Below are 10,963 nucleotides of genomic sequence, written 5' to 3' on the forward strand. Positions count from 1 at the left end.
TAAAATTAGGCTATTTGTAAGAGGCATCATATCTGTGCGCTTGATTGCCAAGAATGATTATTGATGGCAATAGACTATACGTTGTTACATTGTAGCTAATTACATTGTGTAATTGTTCATTAATTAATCAAGTTACAGTTTCAAGTCAATCATTGGAGTGTTTGCCTACTCATTTGCTCATGATTTTTCACGTTCATGCGTAACGGTATGGGAATGCCACCAGCGCTGTCATTTCATAGGATGGAACATAAGGACAACAGATGGAATATTGATTGAGTGGAGAGAAAAGCAAAACACCAATTCATTGACCAACATTTGGCGTGACTTTTGGTGTACTGCACAATGGGGATTTTGCTTCAAGTCATTCTAGGAATGTTCCTCTTGCTCTCAAGAATACGCACATCCCATGCCAAGGTATGTCAAATAACTAACTACACGCTGGTAGACTATTGTCTGCATGGGAATCTCCAGAATTGAGATTGTTGTATTTCTTTGCACTGTGTTATGCTACAAAGCATCTGGTTTAGTTGAAGGGAAAGTAAAGATAGGAATACAAGGAATTTACTAGCAGTAAAAAAATATCTAATAAAAGTCTATTTTGAACTGATTCTTGTGTATACATTTCCCACTTTTGGATATTACCCCCATGGTCATTGACGGTCTTGTATGGAGATTACCCCCATGGTCATTGACGGTCTTGTATGGAGATTACCCCCATGGTCATTGGCGTCTTGTATGGAGATTACCCCCATGGTCATTGACGGTCTTGTATGGCGATTACCCACATGGTCATTGACGGTCTTGTATGGAGATTACCCCCATGGTCATTGGCGTCTTGTATGGATATTACCCCCATGGTCATTGACGGTCTTGTATGGAGATTACCCCCATGGTCATTGGCGTCTTGTATGGAGATTACCCCCATGGTCATTGACGGTCTTGTATGGAGATTACCCCCATGGTCATTGGCGTCTTGTATGGAGATTACCCCCATGGTCATTGCCGGTCTTGTATGGAGATTACCCCCATGGTCATTGACGGTCTTGTATGGATATTACCCCCATGGTCATTGACGGTCTTGTATGGAGATTACCCCCATGGTCATTGGCGTCTTGTATGGAAATTACCCCCATGGTCATTGACGGTCTTGTATGGAGATTACCCCCATGGTCATTGACAGTCTTGTATGGAGATTACCCCCATGGTCATTGACGGTCTTGTATGGAGATTACCCCCATGGTCATTGACGGTCTTGTATGGAGATTACCCCCATGGTCAGTGGCGTCTTGTATGGAGATTACCCCCATGGTCAGTGGCGTCTTGTATGGAGATTACCCCCATGGTCATTGACGGTCTGAGTTTACAAAGGTTGATAGAATTGTGTGTAGCACCACTCGCTCTCTCCTAGACTCATGTACCATGTTGATACAATGTGGCACAACTCTGCCATACTGACGGGCTGTACTTTGTAACACAAGGCAGATGTAGGCTACTGTACATGAGTTACATATGGGGATAGATAATAATTTGCCAACACAGTAGTCTCCATAAACTTCCAGACACACAATTCTTCACATGGCAGATTGGTTTTATTTATGTCTGGAGTCTTCATATCAAGAACATGTAGTGCCCTGAAGCTGCCCGCCCTGATTGAGCTGTGTGGATGTGGGATATATCAGGTTGGAGGTCCTGGGAATCATCCTGGAAATCATGTTGCACTGGGGCCCCCATATCACTCACTCACACACACACACACACACACACACACACACACACACACACACACACACACACACACACACACACACACACACACACACACACACACACACACACACACACACAGAGTGTTAGTGGTCACAATGGCTTTTTCTACTCGTCCCCCTGGGAAAGGATGGGTTAATGGTTGCAGTTAGAGGGTAGAAGCCTCTGATGCTGCAGCTAGCATTGTGTGGTCTGTTGCAAGAGCTTGGCTGGCACTGTTTAGATTACTTGTGTGTGTTTTGAGAAAGCGCAAGTGTGTGTGTCAGAGAGGGAGACAGAGTGAGAGTGTGCCAATGCCTGTGTCGGACAGGATCAGATACAACCAGACTGGGAGGGAGCTATAGACCACTGTGGAGCTATAGGCCACCCTACTCATTCTAGGGGCCAGTATGTGGAGCTATAGGCCACCCTACTCATTCTAGGGGCCAGTCTGTGGAGCTATAGCCTGCCCTACTCCTTGGGATGTTGTGTACTGATTGATTTGTGATATGAATGAATCACCAGTGTGATCTGACATGTTTCTTGTTGCTCAGACACTTACGACAGTAAAATGGCCACACACACATCGGTAAACTCAGAATCAAACTGTGCCAAACCAGAAACTGTGGAGAAAGCACGTGGGTGGTGGGGTATGGGGGTGTGGCGATTGAAATGGGGGCAATTGGGCAAAGTCTACATTCCCTCAGCAGTGGCCTTGGTCTACTCAGACCTAATAACGACATTGTGTGTGTGTGTGTGTGTGTGTGTGTGTGCGTGCTTCCATGCTTGTGAGAGTGTGTGTGTGTAAACTACATAGTATGTATTTTGTGTGTTATTCACCTGGCTAAGGTATTTGATGTCAGTGTAGAGCGTGACAGTGTAGTAGGGGCTGTGAGGTACTAGGGGCCCTCACTGTATATAGGGTTATAAACACAGTGACACCAGGGATGTAGGGCTGTCGTAGCGCAGTTGAGCGGTGCTCCCTCATGTTTTTCAATTTGAAAATATACAGAGCTGGTAGAAACATTTCTGGAAAATGAATTTGAATAAATTATATTAAATTACCACTGAAATTCCATGAAAACAATAGAAAGACAAACTATATAAATACTGTATATAGGCTATAGCAGCCTATAGGTAGGAAAATGTTCTTCCCAGTCTTAGCGGTGGTGCAAATGATGAATAACTGTAGCATGTGCAGAGGGTGGCGGGCCTTTGGTTGGAGGCTGGACCACTTAGAGTGGGACAAATCCGATGGAACAAGAACTGCCACAGACAGGAAACTCCAGGGGTTGCTAAAACGACTGTGGTCAAAACAGTTTGTTATGCATTTGGGCTCATGTACGACGCACTTTAACTCGCCTTACTGTCCAGATGCCTAGCTTACGGAAACGTACCACCTCTATTGCGTATGCAGACAAACTGAATCCCCACATGAACCTTATCATCACAACAATGAGATCTAGGATCCAAATTCACTGTGTGTCTGCCTTGATGTTCATAAAACTCCACAGAGCCCATCTTGTGCAGTGGAACCCAGAACGACATGTGACCACTTGTTTAGGGTGCTGTCCTTTCAGCACTACTATTCGAAGGGTGCTCGAACCACTTAAAATAACCCTCATAACCAAGAGCTGTTGCCGACACCTAATAGTCCTACTCATCATTTACTATTATTATTATTATTACAAATAGAAGATTATCACTTCTCACAATGGTGCTTGTTTAGTAAAGCTAGATCAAAGCTGAATCAATGTCTCGCAAGATCACAATGATTCATTAGTATTTTACATAACAGAACCAAATATCATCGCATATCACAGTTACACCAAAAACACCTCTTCAGTAACTTCTTAACCGAAGGCGTTCAAAACTCAACAGAGCACCATTAGGCAGGATATATAGTTGAAGTCGGAAGTTTACATACACCTTAGCCAAATACATTTAAACTCAGTTTTTCACAATTCCTGACATTTAATCCTAGTAAAAATGTCCTGTTTTAGGTCAGTTAGGATCACCACTTTAATTTTAAGAATGTGAAATGTCAGAATAATAGTAGAGAGAATTATTTATTTCAGCTTTTATTTCTTTCATCACATTCCCAGTGGGTCAGAAGTTTACATACACTCAATTAGTATTTGGTAGCATTGCCTTTAAATTGTTTAACTTGGGTCAAACGTTTCGGGTAGCCTTCCACAAGCTTCCCACAGTAAGTTGGGTGAATTTTGGCCCATTCCTCCTGACAGAGCTGGTGTAACTGAGTCAGGTTTGTAGGCCTCCCTGCTCACACACACTTTTTCAGTTCTGCCCACAAATGTTCTATTGGATTGAGGTCAAGGCTTTGTGATGGCCACTCCAATACCTTGACTTTGTTGTCCTTAAGCCATTTTGCCACAACTTTGGAAATATGCTTGGGGTCATTGTCCATTTGGAAGACCCATTTGCGACCAAGCTTTAACTTCCTGACTGATGTCTTGAGATGTTGCTTCAATATATCCACATAATTTCCCATCCTCATGATGCCATCTATTTTGTGAAGTGCACCAGTCCCTCCTGCAGCAAAGCACCCCCACAACATGATGCTGCTACCCCCGTGCTTCACGGATGGGATGGTGTTCTTCGGCTTGCAAGCGTCCCCCTTTTTCCTCCAAACATAACGATGGTCATTATGGCCAAACAGTTCTATTTTTGTTTAATCAGACCAGAGGACATTTCTCCTAAAAGTAGGATCTTTGTCCCCATGTGCAGTTGCAAACCGTAGTCTGGCTTTTTTTATGGCGGTTTTGGAGCAGTGGCTTCTCCCTTGCTGAGCGGCCTTTCAGGTTATGTCGGTATGTGACTTGTTTACTGTGGATATTGATACTTTTGTACCTGTTTCCTCCAGCAACTTCACAAGGTCCTTTGCTGCTGTTCTGGCATTGATTTGCACTTTTCGCATCAAAGTACGTTAATTTCTAGGAGACAGAACGCGTCTCCTTCCTGAGCGGTATGACGGCTGCGTGGTCCCATGGTGTTTATAGTTGCGTACTATTGTTCGTACAGATGAACGTGGTACCTTCAGGCATTTGGAAATTGCTCCCAAGGATGAACCACACTTGTGGAGCTCTATAATTTTTTTAATGAGGTCTTGGCTGATTTCTTTTGATTTTCCCATGATGTCAAGCAAAGAGGCACTGAGTTTGAAAGTAGGCCTTGAAATACATCCACAGGTACACCTCCAATTGACTCAAATGATGTCAATTAGCCTATCAGAAGCTTCTAAAGCCATGACATGGTTTTCTGGATCTTATCAAGCTGTTTAAAGGCACAGTCAACTTAGTGTATGTAAACTTCTGACCCACTGGAATTGTGATACAGTGAATTATAAGTGAAATAATCTGTCTGTAAACAATTGTTGGAAAAATGACTTGTGTCATGCACAAAGTAGATGTCCTAACCGACTTGCCAAAACTATAGTTTGTTAACAAGAAATTTGTGAGTGGTTGAAAAACGAGTTTTAATGACTCCAACCCTCCAACCTTCCGACTTCAACTGTATGCTTTGATTGAAACAAAATACAAGAAAGACAAATAGTTTGTTAACACCATCTACTCAAGTTCTATCACGAGACAGGATTTAAAGAAGATCTAAATGCATATTCCCATGAAACTGATTGAGATCAAATGATTGACATGGAGATGCAGTTTGGACATTTCACCGGTAAAACGTGAAGAATTATCATTTACAATTAACAGTGATGATGACCTATTTTGAAATGAAGTATGCCTAACTTGGTGTTTGAGGGTATTCAAAATCTGAAGTTTACTGAGACAATATGTGTGGGCCTAGGCAGACGTTGCAATTGGAGGATGCATTTTATGTATATAATTCTATAATGATATTCAATAGGCTACCTATGTCTGTGCAAACTTTGATTGAGAAATTATAACGTCATTTAAAAAAAGATGTGCGCTCCCTCACCTAAAAACATTGCACTTCACCACTGCCTGACACACCTCTTCTTCTGCCACTCTCCTCTTCCAGCTAGCCCACTGGAGACCTGCAGACACCACCCCCAAATCCAGAGAAGGTACTTCCTCTTCCCCAATGTGATAATCCCAGCATATGTGAACAGGCTGATGATGAGTAACTATGTGTGTATAAATAACAGATGTGAGAATTAATACTATATTTGTGACGTGTAGTGACCTTGTAAAACGTATGCATCTGAAATGTAAATCTCCCTCCCTCCCTCCCTCCCTCCCTCCCTCCCTCCCTCCCTCCCTCCCTCCCTCCCTCCCTCCTTGTGTCTCTTTCTCTCTCTCTCTCTCCATCCAGTGCGTCGGTGGTTGGAGGTGTACTCTCGTAGTGTTTGTGAGCCCAGGGATACCCTAGTGGAAGTATGGCAGGAGTTGCCAGGGGAGACGCATCACCTCTTCGTGCCCTCCTGTGTGTCAGTCCGCCGCTGTGGCGGGTGCTGCTCCGACGAGGCACTGGAGTGTGTGCCCTCACTCACACAAACTATCACCATGGAGGTACACACACACACACACACACACACACACACACACACACACACACACACACACACACACACACACACACACACAGAATTATTTGTAACTATAGTTTGTGTCTTTGTACTCTGCAGTTAATGAAGACCTCCTTTATGAAGCATGAGCTCATCGAGCTGGACTTTGTTGAGCACAGCCAGTGTGAGTGCAGGTGAGCACACACACACACACACCACACACACACACCACACACACACACACACACAAACCACACACACGGTATATGCATAAATGTATTCTCAGTGTGTGTCCTCACATAACCTCTCTCCCTTTAGACTAAAACAGGATCTTCAGTCAGCCCCAACCAGGTACAGTACTGTATGTATGTGGCTATCTGTGTACACTACCGTTCAAAAGTTTTGGGTCACCTAGAAATGTCCTTGTTTTTTAAATAAAAGCACATTTTTTGTCCATTAAAAGAACATAAAATTGATCAGAAATACAGTGTAAACATTGTTAATATTGTAAATGACTATTGTAGCTGGAAACTACATATTTTTTTAATGGAATATCTACATAGGCGTACAGAGGCCCATTATCAGCAACCATCACTCCTGTGTTCCAATGGCACGTTGTGTTAACTAATCCAAGTTTATCATTTTAAAAGGCTAATTGATCATTAGAAAACCATTTTGCAATGATATTAGCACAGCTGAAAACTGTTTTGCTGATTTTAAAGAAGCAATAAAACTGGCCTTTAGACTAGTTGAGTATCTGGAGCATCAGCATTTATGGGTTCGATTACAGGCTCAAAATGGCCAGAAACAAAGAACTTTCTTCAGAAACTCGTCAGTCTATTCTTGTTCTGACAAATGAAGGCTATTCCATGTGAGACATTGCCAAGAAACTGAAGATCTCATACAACGCTGTGTACTACTCCATTCACAGAACAGCGCAAACTGGCTCTAACCAGAATAGAAAGAGGAGTGGGAGGCCCCGGTGCACAACTGAGCAAGAGGACAAGTACATTAGAGTGTCTAGTTTGAGAAACAGACGCCTCACAAGTCCTCAACTGGCAGCTTCATTAAATAGTACCAGCAAAACACCAGTCTCAATGTCAACAGTGAAGAGGCGACTCCGGGATGGTGGCCTTCTTGGCAGAGTTGCAAAGATAAAGCCATATCTCAAACTGGCCAATAAAAATAAAAGATTTAGATGGGCAAAAGAACACAAACACCTGACAGAGGAACTCTGCCTAGAAGGCCAGCATCCCAGAGTCACCTCTCACTGTTGACGTTGAGACTGGTGTTTTGCGGGTACTATTTAATGAAGCTGCCAGTTGAGGACTTGTGAGGCGTCTGTTTCTCAAACTAGACACTCTAATGTACTTGTCCTCTTGCTCAGTTGTGCACCGGGGCCTCCCACTCCTCTTTCTATTCTGGTTAGAGCCAGTTTGCGCTGTTCTGTGAAGGGCGTACACAGCGTTGTATGAGATCTTTAGTTTCTTGGCAATTTCTCACATGGAATAGCCTTCATTTGTCAGAACAAGAATAGACTGACGAGTTTCTGAAGAAAGTTCTTTGTTTCTGGCCATTTTGAGCCTGTAATCGAACCCATAATTGCTGATGCTCCAGATACTCAACTAGTCTAAAGAAGGCCAGTTTTATTGCTTCTTTAATCAGAACAACAGTTTTCAGCTGTGCTAACATAATTGCAAAATGGTTTTCTAATGATCAATTAGCCTTTTAAAATGATAAACTTGGATTCGCTAACACAACGTGCCATTGGAACACAGGAGTGATGGTTGCTGATATTGGTTCTCTGTACGCCTATATAGATATTCCCATAAAAAAATCTGCCGTTTCCAGCTACATTTACAACATTAACAATGTCTACACTGTATTTCTGATCAATTTTATGTTCTTTTAATGGACAAAAAATGTGCTTTTCTTTCAAAAACAAGGACATTTCTAGGTGACCCCAAACTTTTGAACGGCAGTGTACATTTATAGATACTCGTCTAAATGTTCCTTTTATGTCCTAAACTGTTTATCACATCAAATTGTATGCGCCGAATACAACAGCTGTAAACCTTACCGTGAAATGCTTACTTACAAGCCCTTAACCAACAATGCAGTTTGAAGAAAATAGAGTGAAGAAAATATTTACTAAATTAACTAAAGTAAAAAATACAAAATACAGTTTTTGAAGGGTGCTGTGCTGAGCTGTAGAAAGTTATGATTTGTGCAAAACTAAAGTAAGTCTAAGGCAAGGCTTTTGACCATACAGAGGAAGAGCTACTTTTGCTCTGACACAGCCCACCCCTGACCCAGTGGCAGACTGACTAGCTGGCCTTAGACCAACAGAGCTGGACAGAGGTCAACGCCCACAGAGAGGAAAGTTAGGGAAAGGGTGAGAACAGGGGGACAGAGGTCAACGCCCACAGAGAGGAAAGTTAGGGAAAGGGTGAGAACAGGGGGACAGAGGTCAACGCCCACAGAGAGGAAAGTTAGGGAAAGGGTGAGAACAGGGGGACAGAGGTCAACGCCCACAGAGAGGAAAGTTAGGGAAAGGGTGAGAACAGGGGGACAGAGGTCAACGCCCACAGAGAGGAAAGTTAGGGAAAGGGTGAGAACAGGGGGACAGAGGTCAACGCCCACAGAGAGGAAAGTTAGGGAAAGGGTGAGAACAGGGTGATAGAGGTCAACGCCCACAGAGAGGAAAGTTAGGGAAAGGGTGAGAACAGGGTGATAGAGGTCAACGCCCACAGAGAGGAAAGTTAGGGAAAGGGTGAGAACAGGGGGACAGAGGTCAACGCCCACAGAGAGGAAAGTTAGGGAAAGGGTGAGAACAGGGGGACAGAGGTCAACGCCCACAGAGAGGAAAGTTAGGGAAAGGGTGAGAACAGGGGGACAGAGGTCAACGCCCACAGAGAGGAAAGTTAGGGAAAGGGTGAGAACAGGGTGATAGAGGTCAACGCCCACAGAGAGGAAAGTTAGGGAAAGGGTGAGAACAGGGGGACAGAGGGAAAGAGTGAAAGCTAGAAACGGAGATGGAGGTTAGGGAAAGGGTGAGAACAGGGTGAGAACAGGGGGATTTTCCTAACTTTCCTCTCTGTGAGCGTTGACCTCTATCCTCCTGTTCTCATTTTCTTTTCTAATAAGGCTGTTGGACTCTAAGGGAATCCCCCAAAAATGTCATTTGAGGCAATAACTCAAAAAATCTATAACATATCTATTTAGATTTTGATCTGCTATGGTGATGTATTGTTGTTTGACACAGATGTATGTCTCTGACTAACAGGCCTGCAAAGCCTCTGAGGAAAGGCAGGAAAAGGGACAGAGAAAAATCCAAAAGAAAGAAAATTGGAACTATCAAAACCACGTAAGTTCAACTAAACATGCAACTCATACAGGTGCCTCAAAATAATGAACCACTAAGTTGTTGCTTCTTTCTCCATTTATAACACTATCATTTAAATGTTTTATCACAAGTCTAAGCAAGTGTCTGTTTCTCTGCGGGTTTGTGTGTTTCTGCACACATACATCATTCCTAGAAAATCGCTCTACCCAGAGAGCAGAAAGAGAGAATTCAGTTCTTCTCCTTTTTCATCCCTTTTCATCAATTCTCCATTCATCATGCTGCTGTCAGTTATTTGCTGTTATAGGGGTCAGAGTTCACTCAGTGTCTCTCAGGCTCGTCCATCATTCAGATCAGAATGCCAATGGTGTCTGTTTAAAGGTTCTATATTTATTCTATTCATAAATAGACTATTCTCTTTACCACCCCAGACCCTCCTCTCCCCCCACTACCCCATTTCCTCTCCCTACCACCCTGTCTTCCTTGCCAGGCCCTCGATGTACCCCCTGTCCTGGGAGGAAGTGGACGCTCGATTTACAGTCTTGTCTGTGTCGCTGCAACGTGACCACAGAGAGCTGCAGTCAGAAAGGGAGGAGACTCAACCAGCACCTCTGCAGGTCAGTGTCCAGTGACGGCAAACCACCATCAGAACCAGAGCGATAGAAGGAGAGCTCTGACCACTACCACAGACATAGTACCAACCGTGACCATGCATCACAGCCACATTCAACATGGCTGAACCACAACCAAACATTACACATTTAATCAATCTGATCTGAACTCTCTCTTGTTTCTTTTTGTTTTAGATGTGAGGCCATGAGGCGGTGATGCTCTCTCTCCCCTCTCTCTCTCTCTCTCCCCTCTCTCTGTCTCTCCACTGGTTCCAATGTCACTCTCAGCCATGCTTAGCGTAATCCTGGGTACCTCTCTGTCAGGGGTGGGGTGGGGAAGCATATTCCTAAGTACTCCCTTCTGTGTCCCTCCTTGTCCTCCAGAACCCCTTCGGGAAGTTTTCAGACCCCTTGACTTTTTCCACATTTAGTTAGCTTACAGCCTTGTTCTAAAATTGATAAAATAGTTTTTTTTCTTCATCATCAATCTATACACAATACCCCATAATGACAAAGTAAAAACAGGTTTGTAGAATATTTTGCTAATTTATTAAAAATGTAAAACTGAAATATCACATTTACATAAGTATTCAGACCCTTTACTCAGTATTTTGGTGAAGCACCTTTGGCAGCGATAACAGCCTCGAGTCTTCTTGGGTATGACACTACAAGTTTGGCCCACCTGTATTTGTGGAGTTTCTCCCATTCTTCTCTGCAGATCCTCTCAAGCTCTGTCAGGTTGGATCGGGAGCATTG

At 43.4% G+C, this 10,963-nt stretch overlaps 1 protein-coding gene across 1 annotated transcript; it reads left to right on the plus strand.

Moving 5' to 3' along the window:
- The first annotated feature begins 276 nt into the window (after positions 1-276).
- On the plus strand, positions 277-9,449 carry vegfba (vascular endothelial growth factor Ba). The gene is made up of 6 exons (XM_038992475.1): positions 277-414; positions 5,767-5,812; positions 6,061-6,257; positions 6,374-6,447; positions 6,572-6,604; positions 9,401-9,449. Exons 1-6 carry the CDS (start codon positions 343-345, stop codon positions 9,447-9,449), a joined length of 471 nt encoding a protein of 156 aa, XP_038848403.1. The 5' UTR covers positions 277-342.
- Positions 9,450-10,963: the final 1,514 nt, after the last annotated feature.

The sequence above is a fragment of the Salvelinus namaycush genome, chromosome 5, assembly GCF_016432855.1.
Source record: "Salvelinus namaycush isolate Seneca chromosome 5, SaNama_1.0, whole genome shotgun sequence".
Lineage (NCBI taxonomy): Eukaryota > Metazoa > Chordata > Actinopteri > Salmoniformes > Salmonidae > Salvelinus > Salvelinus namaycush.